Below are 18,271 nucleotides of genomic sequence, written 5' to 3'. Positions count from 1 at the left end.
ATTGCTCCACTGCTCAAAGGTACACTGTCAGTTGTCCTGATACACATATTGCTCCACTGCTCAAAGGTACACTGTCAGTTGTCCTGGATACACATATTGCTCCACTGCTCAAAGGTACACTGTCAGTTGTCCTGGATACACATATTGCTCCACTGCTCAAAGGTACACTGTCAGTTGTCCTGATACACATATTGCTCCACTGCTCAAAGGTACACTGTCAGTTGTCCTGGATACACATATTGCTCCACTGCTCAAAGGTACACTGTCAGTTGTCCTGGATACACATATTGCTCCACTGCTCAAAGGTACACTGTCAGTTGTCCTGGATACACATATTGCTCCACTGCTCAAAGGTACACTGTCAGTTGTCCTGGATACACATATTGCTCCACTGCTCAAAGGTACACTGTCAGTTGTCCTGGATACACATATTGCTCCACTGCTCAAAGGTACACTGTCAGTTGTCCTGGATACACATATTGCTCCACTGCTCAAAGGTACACTGTCAGTTGTCCTGATACACATATTGCTCCACTGCTCAAAGGTACACTGTCAGTTGTCCTGGATACACATATTGCTCCACTGCTCAAAGGTACACTGTCAGTTGTCCTGGATACACATATTGCTCCACTGCTCAAAGGTACACTGTCAGTTGTCCTGATACACATATTGCTCCACTGCTCAAAGGTACACTGTCAGTTGTCCTGGATACACATATTGCTCCACTGCTCAAAGGTACACTGTCAGTTGTCCTGGATACACATATTGCTCCACTGCTCAAAGGTACACTGTCAGTTGTCCTGGACACACATTTTATTGTATTTCCACAATGGTCTGCCACCTTATCTTTCAATTCTTAAAAAGTTTTTCGACAATGTATAATGAGCAAGACAAATTGTCTCTGTGGCTAACATTTGAGAAATATCGAATTTAACTGTAGTTTAGTTTTAAAGTGGTTCTCTTGTCAACCACTGTGAAGTAACAGCATGTCTGACTGTGAATCAAGCGGGTCTGGGTTCAGATCCTGGTCTTCCCTCAACCCATTAATAGCAAATGCTGGGTAACTTCCGGTGCTGAACCCTCGATTCATTCAATGGCATTATCACTTAGATGCTAGATAATCATCACAGTTGACAAAGCATCGTAAAATAAACCAATTACAAAATGTTTCTCTTCATTTTTTTATTGCTGAAGGCCGTAATGAATGCAATGAGATGTTGTAGGAAGGCTTTGTGAACATCACAGAAGTCAAGTATTGTAATTTATACAATGAAGCTGATTATTCTGCTACACTGCAGTGACAAGACACTTCAGCCGAGGATAGCGATGCATTGTTTTTCCATTTTTATCAACTTGTTGTTTAATGTTGGTGATGAGAAAATGTAATGTAATTTAAAATACTTAAACCGAACACAAAATTGACCTTGCAAACGCTGTCGAAAAATGTTCATCAACTCAAATATCATTTTCTTCTGATGGCAGTTTTGGAAGTGAAGTCCATTTGCTTCCTAGCAATCCAGTATAGTGCTATCCTGAAGTTCTTTGTCTAACTGTAGGAGGTGACGGTATCTTTGTTGCACATTCCTGAGCCGCTGGACAGTCATGCTGTGTTGTTAGTTTCAAGGCTGCAGTTGCTTCCTGCCTAGATTTGGTTAATGTATTCCCAACATTTATCTACTGAAATGTTAGATTTTATTTGTGGCTCCTTTTTGGTCAGGTGTCTACCTGCCATTTCATTCCATCTCTGTATGAGGAATCGTTTGAACCATTGATGCTGATTTCTGTTACTCTGTTAATGAGTTTCATACATTTGAGGTGCACTAAGTACTGAAGGATTAGGATAACATCGCCAACTCTGGGAGGGGTGGCAACCCTGTCTTGTGAAAGTTTACGGTTAAAATCTGGAAGGGGTGGCAACCCTGCCTTATGTTAAAATATCCAGTGCAGCTGTATAACTGCCATCAGACTATCCAGTGCAGCTATATAATATCTGTTGTGTTTGGTATTGCCTTTGAGTAGCAATTGAACGTTAATCATGCCTCGAGGGTTCTTTTACATGCCACAGATCACTTATTTCCACCACAAGCTGCTCAGTGTTTCTGTCCTTTTTTCTTCCTCTTCTTACACTTCTTCTTCAAGGTAAGGCAGCAATGCTAAAATTAATTTCATTTATCTTCGTTTCTCTTTAGAAAAAAAAATCCTTCGTCTGTTTTGTATCTCCTAAGAATCTGCGATAAATGTACACCTAAATGTTAGAACAATGAAGTAAAAGGTATTTGTAAAAATATCTCATTTTCTAGTTGGAGAGGATATTAGTCATTACTATCCCATCAGCTTTAAAGTAATAATTCCCAGACTAGTAACTAATGCTGATATAAATTCATGAAACAACTGAATACACAGAAAACTTACAGACAAGTCTGACCTATCCTAAGAATATGAGACAAATATGAACTTAAATATCTACAACAGTCTGTATACTTCATATCTAAATATTTACAATAAAAACGCTAAGAGGAATTCCCAATTTCTAGTAAAAGAAATACTTATTCTGTCATCAGTTATGATGTCATGGTAAATCAGACATTTTCAAAGTAATTAAGAAAATCTATTTGGTTGATTTGCGAGGTTTTTGGAGTCTTTGCCATTCCAGCAAGTTCCCCCCCCCCCTCCGACATTTGGAAAAATGGATCTCATTGTGTTCAATCTCATAGTCTATTGTACTGCAGTCAAATGTATGAATCCGTCTCTGACCACGTGACAGAGATTACAGTAAATAATATTGCAGACAGGGAATGAATTGTTGCAAATGCCACACCAGTTTGCTTAGTACTATGTTTGCTGTAACAATATGGCTTTGTAATGGCCACAAATTTGGAATTGGCAGGAATAACAATCGCAGGAATTGTGGCGTCTTGAACAAAATGAAATATAGACCAGGTAAGCATCACATGTGGCAGAGCACATTGCTGCAGTAATCACCGAACACTAGGATGCAGGGATTGTTCTGGAGATGTCACAAGGAGGTGGAGCTTCAGAACATTTCTGGAATACACAGAGAAGCAAAAGCAACATACGACATAATCCGACATGACACTCACAAACACACTATTGAAATATGAACAAACTAAACAAGTGAAAACTCTGCTTAATTGGAATTTTGACCTGCTGTTCCAGGCGACCTGGATCTCGTTGCTCTGAGCACCCGCCTGCAGCCACTTGGACTTCCGATGAACACTGTGTACAGAATACAGCAGGTTTTAGGGGGATCATGTGAAGATATGAAAGAATGATTGTTTTGTATGTCTAGTGTTTTCAGTTATTTAAAATAAATTCATGTCAGACTTCGGAATTTTGAAATGTTTTGTGCTCTGACAGCTCCTATGAATGCAAGACAGAGAACGGTCCAGAACTTGACTTGTCTTTCTCGTCAGTGGGTTTTGGCAACAACCAGCATTGTCGTATTGCTGGGTGCTTCAGTCACCTTCCTCCTGGATTTCCATTTCAAGCATGACATTCGTATCAGACTGACTATAACCGCACAGCGTCCAACAGACGTGCCCTGGGCAAGGTGAGCAGTTCAGTGGCGGCCACTCAGTTGCTAATCTCCTAGTCAAAGGGTTCTTAACCTGGGGTCCATGGACACCTTGGAGGTCCTTAGATGAGCTTCAGGGGATACGTGAAAGTCACATAAAAAACTAACATGTATATTAAATGTATTATTTCAAAGTAAAAACCAGAAGCGTATCTAAAATAAAATCATTTCTTACTTTTTCTACATTTTTCTAGGGACGGTCCATAGCTTTCTCTAGATTTTCGAAGGGTCTGTGACTCATAAAAGATTAAGAACCACTGTCCTAGTAGAGTTGACAAGAATACTTGATCACTTTATTTTAATATTATGTCTTTTAAAATAAAATGCTATTATGATTTTGCTTTATGTATTTTCTTATATGTTTCCTGTGTTTTGCAATAAGCAGGGAAATGTCTGAAACAATGATTTACTTTCCTAATACAACTCACGATGGATTGCTTCAAAATTTGTATTAGTTACATACGCTTATCTCCAACTTACTTTCTTACTTACTTACAAATGGCGTTTAGAGAACCCAGAGGTTCATTGCTACTCTCACATAAGCCGCCATTGGTCCCTGTCCAGAGCAAAATTAATCCAATCTCTAGCATCATATTCCACCTCCCTGAAATCCATTTTAATATTATCCTACCATCTACATCTCGGTCTCCCCAAAGATCTTTGTCCCTCTGGCCTCCCAGCTAACATTCTGTATGCATTTCTGGATTCGTCCATATGTGCTACATGCCCTGCCCATCTCAAACGTCTGGATTTAATGTTCCTAATTATGTCAGGTAAAGCATATAATGTGTGCAGTTCTGTGTTGTGTAACTTTCTCCACTCTCCTGTAACTTCATCCATCTTAGGCACAAACATTTTCCTAAACACCTTATTCTCGAACACTCTTAGCCTCTGTTCCTCTCTCAAAGTAAGAGTCCAAGTTTCACAACCAACATCTGTTTCATCTCCAACATTATTATTATATGCTTGAGTATGCCTGATGTAATGTGCTCAACGTTTCATATATATATATATATATTTTCACTATAACAGAGTGTCCACATACTAAGCATTTGGCACGTACACCAGTTTGAACAGAAAGAAACCGTTCCTCTTATTAGGTACTTTGAATCACTTTAAATGCAGTGCCAATACTTGTTCTGATCTCTTTTTAAATAGGTCTGTCATTGTAGCATAAAATACTTCTATCTCCAGTAATTTCATACCCAGGTATTATTATTGTACATTTAATTTGTACTTCGGTAACTAATACTTTCTTTGTTCTTAAATTATACAGTAAATTGTCCAGTCTTTATTAACCCCTGATCTTCTGCTTCACACAACCACATAAGATTACAAGACTTTTTGCATAATATATCGAATTCAGTAGCTTTAATGCCTGTACACTTCATGTGGAACCAGAATTTGCAGGGCCCATTGCATCCTACTTCCTTCACTTCTGTAACCTCATCACATATGCCACATGTGATGAAATTGCCTTGATTTATTTCGTCGTCCACAACTGTGGAGTAATGGCAAGCGCGTCTGGCCGCGAAACCAGGTGGCCCGGGTTCGATTCCCGGTCGGGGCAAGTTACCTTGTTGAGGTTTTTTCCGGGGTTTTCCCTCAAACCAATATGAGCAGATGCTGGGTAACTTTCGGTGCTGGACCCCGGACTCATTTCACTGGCATTACCACCTTCATCTCATTCAGACGCTAAATAACCTAAGCTGTTGATAAAGCGTTGTAAAATAACCTAGTAAAATAGAGGAGACAGCCTCCAGATATGGAGGGTAGCTGCGAATATATTGAATAAGCAGTCGTGGACAGCCGATAAGGGGTGGTTCTCCAGCTTGGGGGTTGGGCGAAGGGCTAACAACCCATCACCGTAAAAAACAGCTTGTTACGAATCCTTCAAATAAGCCTCGGAATGGGACTGATTCTCTGGCACGACCACAGCAAAGGAATAAGGTTTTGAGATTTGGTACATGGAATGTAACTAGTCTTTACAGAACAGGAGGGGTAACATTAGTAGCAAAAGAACTAGCTAGATATAGAATAGACTTTGTGGGAGTACAAGAGGTTAGGTTAGATGGGAATGGCATTTCACAAGTAGGCGATTACTTGTTGTATTATGGGGAAGGAAACGATAATCACCAATTAGGAACAGGATTCTTTGTACATAAAAGAATAAAATCAGCAGTAAAAAGGTCGAATTTATCAGTGACAGGTTATCGTATTTAGTACTTAAGGGTAGATGGTGCGATATCGTAGTTATAAATGCTCACGCTCCTACAGAAGAGAAAGACGACCATATAAAGGATAGCTTCTATGAGGAATTGGAACACACTTTTGATCATTTGCCTTGATATCAGATGAAAGTTTTATTGGGGGATTTCAATGCTAAAGTAGGACGGGAGGATATTTTTAAACCAACAATTGGAAAAGAGAGCCTACACATAAGTAGTAATGACAATGGAGTTAGGTTAGTCAACTTTGCCACATCAAAAAATTTAATTGTCAAGAGTACAACATTTCCCCATAAGGATATACATAAATATACTTGGACTTCTCCAGATGGAATGACACACAACCAAATAGATCACATCTTGATAGATAAACGGAGACATACTAGTATAATAGACATTCGAACTTTCAGGGGAGCAGACTGTAATTCTGACCATTATTTGGTGATTGGAGAATTAAGGGAAAGGCTATCGTTAGCTAAGCGAGTAGAGCAACAAGCTAATATTAGTAGATTCAATATTCTGAAATTAAAGGATGATGAAACTAAGCAACGTTATCAGGTTGAAATTTCAAATAGGTTTGCTGCTTTAGCAATTTCCGACGAAGCTAAGGAAGAGTTAGACGTTAATAGCGTGTGGGACAATATCCGAGATAATATCAAAATTGCAGCTGAGCAGAGCATAGGTTATCATGAAACTAAGAAAAAGAAACCGTGGTTTGATGAAGATTGTTCCATTGTAGTAGATAGAAGGAAACAGGCAAAATTGAAATTCTTACAGGATCCAATTGAGGAGAATAGAGATAATTATTTCAATGAAAGACGGGAAGCAAGTCGTACATTTAGGAATAAAAAGAGAGATTACTTGAAGGAAAAACTGAATGAGGTAGAAACAAATAGTAAGAATAAAAACATTCGAGATTTATATAAGGGTATAAAGGAATTTAAAAACGGATATCAGGCAAGGGTAAACGTGATTAAGGATGAGAATGATAACTTGATTGCAGACTCTCATTCAATCTTGAACAGATGGAAAAACTATTTTGGGCAACTACTAAATATACATAGGCCAAATAGAAATGATCGGGACGAAATTGAACTACAGACTGCTGAGCCATTTATACCAGAACCCACACTTTCTGAAGTCGAAATTGCAATAGAAAATCTGAAAAAGTACAAGTCTCCAGGTATCGATCAAATTCCAGCAGAATTAATACAAGAGGGTGGAAGCGCATTATCTAGCGAAATTTATAAACTTGTACTTGCAATTAGGGAAAAGGAAATTGTACCAGAACAATGGAAGGAGTCCATAATCGTACCTATTTTTAAGAAGGGGGACAAGACTAACTGTAGTAACTTTCGAGGAATATCACTTTTGTTGACATCGTATAAAATTTTGTCCAATATCCTTTTGAGAAGATTAACTCCATATGTAGATGAAATTATTGGGGATCATCAGTGTGGTTTTAGGCGTAATAGATCGACTATTGATCAGATTTTTTGTATTCGACAGATATTGGAGAAAAAATGGGAGTATAAGGGTACAGTACATCAGTTATTCATAGATTTCAAAAAGGCGTATGACTCGGTTAAGAGAGAAGTTTTATATGATATTCTTATTGAATTTGGTATTCCCAAGAAACTAGTTCAATTAATTAAAAAATGTCTTAGTGAAACTTACAGCAGAGTCCGTAAAGGCCATTTCTATCTGATGCTTTTCCAATTCACTGCGGGCTGAAGCAGGGAGATGCATTGTCACCTCTACTTTTTAACTTTGCTCTAGAATATGCCATTAGGAAAGTTCAGGATAACACAAAGGGTTTGGAATTGAACGGGTTACATCAGCTTCTTGTCTATGCGGATGACGTGAATATGTTAGGAGATTATCCACAAACGATTAGGGAAAACACGGAAATTCTACTTGAAGCAAGTAAAGCGATAGGGTTGGAAGTAAATCCCGAAAAGACTAAGTATATGATTATGTCTCGTGACCATAATATTGTACGAAATGGAAATATAAAAATTGGAGATTTATCCTTCGAAGAGGTGGAAAAATTCAAATATCTGGGAGCAACAGTAACAAATATAAATGACACTCAGGAGGAAATTAAACGCAGAATAAATATGGGAAATGCCTGTTATTATTCGGTTGAGAAGCTTTTGTCATCGAGTCTGCTGTCAAAAAACCTGAAAGTTAGAATTTATAAAACAGTTATATTACCGGTTGTTCTATATGGTTGTGAAGCTTGGACTCTCACTTTGAGAGAGGGACAGAGATTAAGGGTGTTTGAGAATAAGGTTCTTAGGAAAATATTTGAGGCTAAGAGGGATGAAGTTACAGGAGAATGGAGAAAGTTACACAACACAGAACTGCACGCATTGTATTCTTCACCTGACATAATTAGGAACATTAAATCCAGACGTTTGAGATGGGCAGGGCATGTAGCACGTATGGGCGAATCCAGAAATGCATATAGAATGTTAGTTGGGAGGCCGGCAGGAAAAAGACCTTTAGGGAGGCCGAGACGTAGATGGGAAGATAATATTAAAATGGATTTGAGGGAGGTGGGATATGATGGTAGAGACTGGATTAATCTTGCTCAGGATAGGGACCAATGGCGGGCTTATGTGAGGGCGGCAATGAACCTCCGGGTTCCTTAAAAGCCAATAAGTAAGTAAGTAAAATAAAATAAATTTATTTCGTCTTTGTTCATGTTGTCGTGTTTCATCTAGGGTTAGGTCGATTCATGAACAAATCATTTATTTGAATAACTAATGATAAAGAATCGTAAGGATCGATTTGTGGTATTAACGAATTGTTATTCAAAAGAATCGTAATGAATCATTGTTCAAGGAAAGAAATCAACATGGTACCATAATCCACTATTCTATCATGGAGGAAAACTCTCCACAGATTCTATTTACTTGTTCACTTATTTGAAGTAACTTGTCAGCTGTCATTTCCAAACCATGCCAAGTGAACAGACAGAAAGGATTTACGTTATTTCAACAAGGTTGACGATATAGATGACACACATTTAAAGAACGAAACTAAAATTCTTTCAAACACTGCTCTCATAAATTGCCTGAGCATATTGAGAATTAAATCAGTGGCTTTTTCAATACATGCTATGAATTGTTTCATGTAAAACATTGTTTTACCTCGAAAAGTAAGCAAAAACGATCAAAATTGCATTGAAGTTTCTTGTTTGAAATATTTCGAAGAGTAATCCCGTGAAATAGACATCATTACTTACGATTCATTCTGTATATACAGTGCTTTTCTTCTGGAGAAGAAGGTGGTGAAACTCTGTGTAGAATATACAGAGGGTGCCAAAAAATGTATACATACTTCAAGCAAAGAAAAAACTATGTTAACATAACTAAGCTGAATTCACACAAACAGAAAATGATGCGCACTAATCATCTTAGACTTTTACAGTTACAACAGTTGCTCAAACTGCACCACCGTGGGTGTCGACACACTCCTGAGTACGTTGAGCTGCTATTCTGTACTCACATCTCCATTGCTGTTGAACTTCAACAACATTCTCGGTTCTTCAATACCACTTCAAAATTGCTTTCCGCTGTTCAAACAATAATCTTCACCCCATTTTGTTGTTGTTGATTGACCTGTCACGCAGCAATGCTAGCGTAACATATGTGAGTCTCATCTGTTTACAGGACATCATACTACACATTACTGTTGTTTTTCGGTCCAATTTTGAAATATATTAAATAGGAATTTCTGTCAAAGTGTGTATACATTTCTTCGGCACCCTCTGTGTTATAGCAGACAGGGAGATGATTACAGTCTAGTGCACGGGAATTTTGCCATTTTCATCAAACTTGAAGACTTTCGAATTCTAGGTGGAGTTCAAAAATTAATTATGTTAAAAAACATGATTATTGGCAAATTTGTCGGTTTCATAATGAAGAATGCAACCAGAAGTAGCTGGAACACTGTAAGATTTTAGTAATCTTTAGTTCCAAATCCCTGTGACGTGGCCGCTTCTGATGAAAGCCCTTGTTTGTCGGTCGGGGCCAACATGGACTCTCACTGGGGGGAACACGTTCCTGACACAGCGGGAAAAGCATGGAGAGCATTACACTTTGTGATGAGGGTACAAGAAAAGGCTCTGATAAATCAAAAGAGATTGCACTGTAATTATAATCCTCAGTGTTTTGAGAATCAGAGGCGATATGACTCTTTAGAACTTTCAACTGCAGACATTGATTACAATTCCCTCATCACTCTCAATGACACAATATTGTAAAAATGTGAATGTATTCATTGCTGGCTTAGTTGTTAAATCATTAAGAAAATATGGTGTAATTAATCTAAAGACTCAATTTATGGTACGTACCAGCAGTAAACAAAATCTTTTTTATTTTTTTAATGAAAGAATAATGGGAGTCTTGTCATACAATCATCTGAGATTATAGAAATATGCCGCTTGAGTGAAAGAGCGATTATACAGATGTTGACAGTTGAATGGCATATTACCACCCACTCTTACATCGTGTGAAAACAATGTGATCTAACAGTAGAACACTTGTACAATCTTTCTACACTTATAGGAACATATTTTAGAAAATGGATTCCAGATTCCTCCCGAGAATCATATTTTAAACTTGTTAAACTGACCACAGAAGTACATAAAGAGCTACTGGCGTAGTTCAGTGGGCCTGCCGATCCAGAGTCGCGCTCGGGCGCGGGTTCGATTCCCGCTTGGGGTGATTTTCTGGTTGGGTTTTTTTCGATATTCCCAACCGTAAGGTGAATGTCGGTTAATCTCTGGCGAATCCTTGACCTCATCTCACCAAATACCATCTCACTATCATCAATAGCATCGATGCTAAATCTAGTAGTTGATACAGCGTCGTTAAATAACCAAGTAAAAGAAAGTAGTACATAAAGAGCAGATGTCAGCACACAGCTTGAAGTTACCAATACAACACGACTTTACATTACAATGTTGTAAGACAACATTTAACGAAGTTAATAATAATAATAATAATAATAATAATAATGAGTCAATAGACAAGATGTTCTGTACCAGAGGCAGTGCCATCGTGCCGTGGCACTACCAGAACACAAGAGAAAAAAAGAATTCATATTTTCCGCGCAAAATCGGACAAGTTACGCTTGTACTTGCAAACTCAACCGCCAATATTATCGTTGTCGCCAACCACGTTGTAACCAGTGTTTGCAGCATGGATCTGAGGCAGGCACTACATCCCATAAGAAATATAATGGGATGCGCGCGCAATTTTCATTTCTTCCCATTCATTTCAGCATCTAAAAATGCGCCAGGCACAGTTTACTGCTTTCGTTTTTAAATGCTTGGTTAGCTGTATGCAACCCTATATACTATCTCACTCCCTTACCTCGCACTCTTGTCTGTTTTCCCGCTTTGTCGGAATAAGTTTCTTAGAGGGAATGATGCAAAAATGAGATAAAATCCTTGCAGGTTTCTTAAAATACTTTAAGAATGCTTTTATTTCAGTATATTTCTAACTGTAGTGCGAAACGCAGAATAAATATGGGAAATGCCTGTTATTATTCGGTTGAGAAGCTTTTATCATCCAGTCTGCTGTCAAAAAATCTGAAATTTAGAATTTATAAAACAATTATATTACCGGTTGTTCTTTATGGGTGTGAAACTTGGACTCTCACTTTGAAAAAGGAACATAGGTTAAGGGTGTACTCAAACCAAGAAATAGATTCGGAACACCTCAAAATCTGTGCTTCAGTGGCTGGTCATGATAATATCTTTGAAAAATATTGGAGTGCAAGAGGTCAAATGACTTTATTGTCAAACGCCTGGCATTAGAAAACAACAACAGGTTAAGAGTGTTTGAGAATAAGGTGCTCAGGAAAATATTTGGGGCTAAGAGAGATGAACTTACAGGAGAACGGAGAAAGTTACACAACACAGAACTGCACGCATTGTATTCTTCACCCGACACAATTAGGAACATTAAATCCAGACGTTTGAGATGGGCAGGGCATGTAGCACGTATGGGCGAATCCAGAAATGCATATAGAGTGTTAGTGGGGAGGCCGAGACGTAGATGGGAAGATAATATTAAAATGGATTTGAGGGAGGTGGGATATGATGATAGAGATTGGATTAATCTTGCTCAGGATAGGGTCCAATGACGGGCTTATATGAGGGCGGCAATGAACCTCCGGATTCCTTAAAACCATGCCAGTAAGTTAGTGCCTGAGAGGATAAAAAAGGTTAGTGCGAAACCATAGTCTACTATATACAGTCACGAAGTTAGAGTTTTGAGGATGCTAGAAACCATAGACTGTGCCGGTACTATTTTGCATTGTCTGTAATGAGGCGATATTAGCGATCCTAGTGGTTAGCAACTACCTAATGTTTGCATATTTACTACGTATAGAGCTTCATGACTGTATATACTAGGCTGTGGCGAAACTGTAAACCTGTGAAGGGCCATAGAGCTCAATGGCTTGCACCACAGTCTAATACTTACAGTCGCGCAACTTCAACACTTTTTTTGCCAACATTCGCGACACTAGCGCCCAAGCGGCAGGCAAGGCACTGGTAATAGGGTTGATACAATCTCGTTCAGCCAGCAAGTGCTTTAAAGGGATGCGAGATGTTATAAACGTTTTAATCATGCGTCGGAACAAAGGCAATGTGTGCAATGACGAAAATTGCAGTAAATCTCCGAATTTGTCTTTCTTCAGATTCCCTAAAGACCAAGAGAAAATCATAAATCAGTCATAACTAATAATCCACGTTGTAGTTAACCTACGTATTGTGTTCTATAAAACATTTATTAGTTATCAGTTACGTATTTGTATGTCAAAGTAGATACCTGTTATAGTATATTATTTTTTTGCAGAGATCATATGTGTAAATGTGTAACCATTCCGATTTTGGATAATGTATCTAGAGCTTTTAATGCAAGTAATTCCATAATTTTTGTATTCGTGTTTATTTCTTTATATTTTTCAGAAGTTGAATGTTATATTGCATTCAAGTAGGGATCATGGTGTCAATTTTTCAAGAATTCATGGAGTATTGTAATCCTTTTGCGAAATATTCACTTCTTGAATAAATCCGGACTGTGTCGATAAAATTTCTGATGTGTTGGTGTAGATTCATGTGGCAGACGTATTAAGTTCTCAAGAAATAAAAGAGCCTTTTAAAATTTAATATAAAAGCAATCTTTTCTGTAATAATTTGCATGACTGTTATTGGTGTTGATTTTACATTCCCAGTGATTATTTGAGCCGTTCAGAGCAGAAGTGGTGTAAGTCAAAATTAGATAATGAGGGTTAAAGTAAAAATTCTGTAAAATACAGCGCAAAGTAGCAATTAATATATCCTTCGTGCTATTAACTGACTACTAATAGTTTAAATAAATTCAATATTGACTGCTACTTTGCGCTGTATTTTACAGAATGTTTACTTTAACCCTCATTACCCATTTTTGACTTACGCCACTTCTGCTCTGAAAATAAAATTAGGCCTGCATTTTCTGAGTTAATATTGAAGTTACAATTTTTTCAACAAAATTGTGTGTTCATTTATTTGTTCTCACCTACATCATATTAACAGTAAGTGCATGTGAATTACGTATTATATAGGTAGGATAAGTTAAAATTAAGCTTTTGTGTGAAAACTGGAAATGTAATGTAAAATGCGGTAAACTTGCCATAAAAATTTACACCATAATATCAGCACTATTTGTGACATAAAATAATAAAGGAAATACCGGTTCTTAACAAATGGAAAAATAATGAACTTCATAAATCAATGTCATATTAAGGTTTAAATCCTCCCCTTTTTTATTTTCAAGTTTGCCTCAGCGGCCGAGTTTACCTCAATTTGTGGTATGGAAAATAGTTAATTTCTCAGGAAATAGGGAGAGGAGTTCACCACGCGACGTACCCTACGAGATATGGCCTACAATTTTGAAGCTACTAATTTTGACTCTTCTCACAGTAAATATAGAGTTCCAATGATTCATAAATATATTTAGGAATGAATTGAATTAACCGTCCACGTACGAACAATTATATTATTTCAAACCATGATACGTGATCAGGGCCATGATTCACTTGTAAGGAGCAGAAAAATTACGTTTATTCCCAGCTTCTGAAACTGTAGATTAACTGCGTGTGAAATTCTTCTATGATTCTAAAGTAAAATTAATAAGAACATATACAATTACTGTATAGCATAAAACTATAAAATAAATTACGCAAAACCCATTTTCTGATGTGTTATCATATGTCGTGTGCACACTGTTAACTTGCCTGCCGCTAGAGGGCTACTGTCGCGCCAGCTGTCAAATGTTGGCATATTTTATACGTATGAGTTGCGTGACTGTAAGTATTACCGTATTTGTCTTATTAAATTTAAATTATTGCGCCCTTTTTATTTGTGAATAACCTACATTATACGAGTAAATAATACGACGTTTGATAATATACACAATTTGAACTAAAAACGAGATACATATATGACTTGAGGCTTTCCCGGCGTTTGATGTAGAATAACTCTTTTCGGGTTCTCAGCCAGGTGAGTTGGAGATTAGCTTCCAAGCTTTCGACGGCTAGCTCTGCCATCTTCTTCAGGGACGAAGAAGATGGCAGAGCTAGCCGTCGAAAGCTTGGAAGCTAATCTCCAACTCACCTGGCTGAGAACCCGAGAAGAGTTATTCCAGATACATATAGTATATTATAAAAAAATTATACCCTATAGTTTCCATTACTGTTACAGTATCTGGAATTGTAATTAGTTGAAATAAAGCACTCATGCTTCATTACGAAATTCTTGCACATTCATTTATGCACGTTTCAACAATTTTCAGTTGCATCGCACGCATATTTTAATGTGTTGAAGTTATAGGTTATGTTTATTCTATCAGTACTTGCCTTATTTCCATATTCGCAATTATGCATTATAATTAAGCATAACGCTACGTATAACTCATAAATGCAATTTGTCTACACTTCAATTGTATTTATTCGTTTCATACGGTACTCCAGTCTGAAGTCTGATTAGTTTAATATGTTACTAGGGCTAAACTAGCGCTGAGGTAGTTCCCTTCGTATTCATACATCTTGCATATACAAATTAGTTCGGTTCGTTCAGGATTTTAATATGCCTTGCTTATAGGATCAAATGCATCTCCACAAAAAATAAATTCAACTGTTTTCAGTTCAGAAATTACCGGAACTATACCTCAGCGCTACTAAGTAATATAACGTATGTACATTTCATAGGAGGGACTGTGGTGAATTTTCTACCTAGTAAGGACGGTAACCGTGTTCTGAAGTTTATCCTAAAAATATATTCTTCTTTATTAAATCTCAAAACCGTTTTCGTTCTCAACTTACGCCTAAAATGTTGACGCAGATAGGTTATGTTAACATGGTAAATTCTCTAAAAATAACACAGTTTTATTTATTGTTCCTGCCACATTATGCAACACATAAATGGAACTTATGCACATATTACATTGGATAAAAATTTAATTGTATTATTTATTTGTTCCCTACTATGCTGGGTTGTAATGAATTATATTGATCTAACCTACCAGATTAACACACAACTGTACATACACTATTTTCATAGGAGGGACTGTGGTAAATTTTGTACCTACAAGTAAGGAAGGTAGATGTGCTAAATTAAAATCACAATAAAAATAATTCTTCTTTATTAAATCTCTAAATAGCTTCCATTCCAAACTTAAAATGTTGATGCAACCAGGTTATGTTACCATGTAAAACTCCGTTCATATTAAAATAACACAGTTTTGTAATTATTTCTGCAACATATTATGCAATAAGAAGTGTGAAGGGGTCTTATACACACATTACACTAAATAAAATTGAGCGCCGACACGCATTAAAGTAATATATTTCACTCAGCTCCGTATACTCACATAGAAAAGCCCGACTCATCGAGTGACGTCACACAACCTGCATTACGGCCTGGTCTAGATCACGATGGCAATGACTGTGGCTTGCACCCTAGATCAGGTATCTTTGAACGTCAATCCTAGATCATGATGTCAATGTATACCTACTATATGAGAGATCTGGTACATTTTATTTTTGGTCAGTGACAACACTGTCTAAATCGTTGAGGCGATTGAGTTGAGTATCATAATCATAGAGAAGGAGGTACGTATAATTTATAATATGCTTAATTTGTACATAAATACTAATATGGTGATGACGATAGTAAAATTGTGTGAAAGACATCAATTATTGTGTCATGTAGCCCATTGGTAACATTTCTAGATTAATTATCGTAATATTTCATTGTAGCATACTTAATCTAACATGCGAGTCTGATCTGTAATTGGGATGAAATATAGGTCCTTATCGTTATTAAGAACATTATTATTATGTTTATATTTATAAGGGATTTTTTTTTGTAGAGATGCAGTTGTTTATATAGGCCTATGCAAGGCATAACGAAAGCTTAAACTAACCAAACCTAACCTGTCACAGATTCGTATGTGCAAGGTGTATAAGCGGAGTACGAAGGAAACTACCTCAACGTTAGTTTAGCCTAATATTCTTATTTACTTGCGACAATGATTATTTTTGGAACATGAGTGTTGTAGTTTCAAAAGGTAATACACTCTTTAAATTATACAAATTTATTGAAACTTGGATGGGGTAAGACTCGATATCTGTTGCTGGTACCAGTTCCACTACCGCCATATACCATATTAATTTTAACCATTTGTTTTTGTGTAGTACATAAACAATGTTGCAGAATGAGGCCAACACAAAAAATTGTAAGTTATTTGTACACAATCCACGCTATATTCACATTGGTTTGGAGTGATTTATTGAAGAGTATACCGGTATTCGAGACTAATTTAGAAACATGTTCAAGGAAATTATCTTAGCACCAAAATGGATGCTCCCTGGACAAAATGATAGTATTTTAATTATTTGAATATAATAATAATTAAACATTCTGAATTAGCCTTGCACCAAAAACGGATGCTTCCTGGACAAAATAGCCCTATTTTAATTATTTAATTTACTTCATAGTTTCATCTGGTAATTATGAGGTTATGACTGAGATGCTACAAGCCATTTATTGTAAGAAAATGCCAGTTCTAAAATGAATGTCTAGTGTGCAGTTAATGCAGGCGGAGGAGTAAGGCCATTACCAAAATAACACAATTACCAGTGGCGATATTCTGCATTTGATGGAAAACTATATAGAGGACCACGTACCACTACGAATCCTGCAAAGTGGATACTTTCGGTGGATGGTACTCCACCACACTTTGCTCGGGTTATCTTAATGAAGATAGGTTGGTAGAGGAGGACCACTGCAATGACAGTATGCTCGCTAGATCTTACTCCTTGCGATTTTTGGTTGTGAGGTAGGAAGATCGTATATATGCAACCGACCCACGTAATGTTGACGATCTGCGAGAGAGAATAACGGATATAATTGCAGCAGTTCCACAATAAATGTGCCTCCAAGCTCTGCATGCCACATGGGACAGTATATGTGACTAGTTGCAGGAAATGGGACCTAAAGTCGGATTTTTCATTTTTTTTGTTTTGTTGTTTCAAAAAGAGGATGAAATACTGAGCATTTAAAAAAATTCATGGTTCTAGGTGCTATAGTTTTTAATATATTAAGTTACTTATTGAATGTTGATATTATATTATGTACTTTTCGAGAAAAAATCAAATTAAAGTTTTCATTTGTTTTCTTAGCAACCATAAGAAAGATTCAGGTATTTAAGAAGCACTGTGTAAAACTACGTCCTAGTTTAGTATGTAAAAAAAAACCTACAGGTAGCACAAGATGTCAAAACATAGAAATGCAGTTTTTACACTGCAAATTCGTTATTTTATTCTCCTGTAAAATTTCCATTCACGACTTCAGGTCCCTTTTCACACAAGGGTCACATATATAGAAATGATGAGTGGTTGTCCACAGCTTTCTTCTGGTAATGTAACTAATGCACAGTAAAAAGTGGTGTTCAGGACAAGTTTTTAAATTCTGCGCGCTGTATTTTGCTGTTGTAAACTGAAATGGTGTACATATTCACAAGCACAGTGACACTTCATCTGAAGAACATGATATACAACATAATGAACTGAAAGTGGTGTTATGTACTATGCAACATAATTCTTTATGCTTTCAGTTAAGATGTTACAAGTAAAGAAAAAAAAGCAGCCAAAAAATGCCTTTTACTTCTTCATGGTCCATTACAAACGTCAGCAGGAAGACAAAGGTGTTAGATTTCGTGGTGGAATGAAGGAAGTTGCTGAAAAGGCGGCCCCATTATGGAAGGTAGGAAGCCCTCCATTTAACCTGCCATCTTGGTTCTGAACTGGTTAGACACTAGAATAGCTTTATGCAGAACTGAATAAAACTATACTATGTTGTAAATGAGAAACACAGCTAAATCTT

General features: G+C 37.0%; 2 protein-coding genes across 3 annotated transcripts in view; both read left to right on the top strand.

The window, feature by feature from the left end:
- shtd (anaphase promoting complex subunit 1) overlaps window positions 1-3,352 on the top strand; it is a 101,537-nt gene extending 98,185 nt beyond the window's left edge. For both annotated transcript variants that reach the window (XM_069821455.1, XM_069821543.1), the window contains exon 33: window positions 3,178-3,352. In XM_069821455.1, coding sequence (XP_069677556.1) covers window positions 3,178-3,293 — 116 coding nt within the window. In that variant the 3' untranslated portion in view covers window positions 3,294-3,352. The remainder of the gene's footprint in view (window positions 1-3,177) is intronic.
- Window positions 3,353-14,086: 10,734 nt separating this feature from the next.
- Window positions 14,087-18,271, top strand: part of LOC138696537 (protein maelstrom homolog) — a 68,632-nt gene continuing 64,447 nt past the window's right edge. The window contains exons 1-2 of the mRNA XM_069821669.1: window positions 14,087-14,193; window positions 18,003-18,151. Of these exons, the coding sequence (XP_069677770.1) occupies window positions 18,008-18,151 (144 nt within the window). The 5' untranslated portion in view covers window positions 14,087-14,193; window positions 18,003-18,007. The remainder of the gene's footprint in view (window positions 14,194-18,002; window positions 18,152-18,271) is intronic.

This window comes from Periplaneta americana, chromosome 1, assembly GCF_040183065.1.
Source record: "Periplaneta americana isolate PAMFEO1 chromosome 1, P.americana_PAMFEO1_priV1, whole genome shotgun sequence".
In the NCBI taxonomy this organism is placed as follows: domain Eukaryota; kingdom Metazoa; phylum Arthropoda; class Insecta; order Blattodea; family Blattidae; genus Periplaneta; species Periplaneta americana.
Note: the sequence above shows the minus strand (reverse complement) of the source record. Positions and strands in the feature narration are given on the sequence as shown.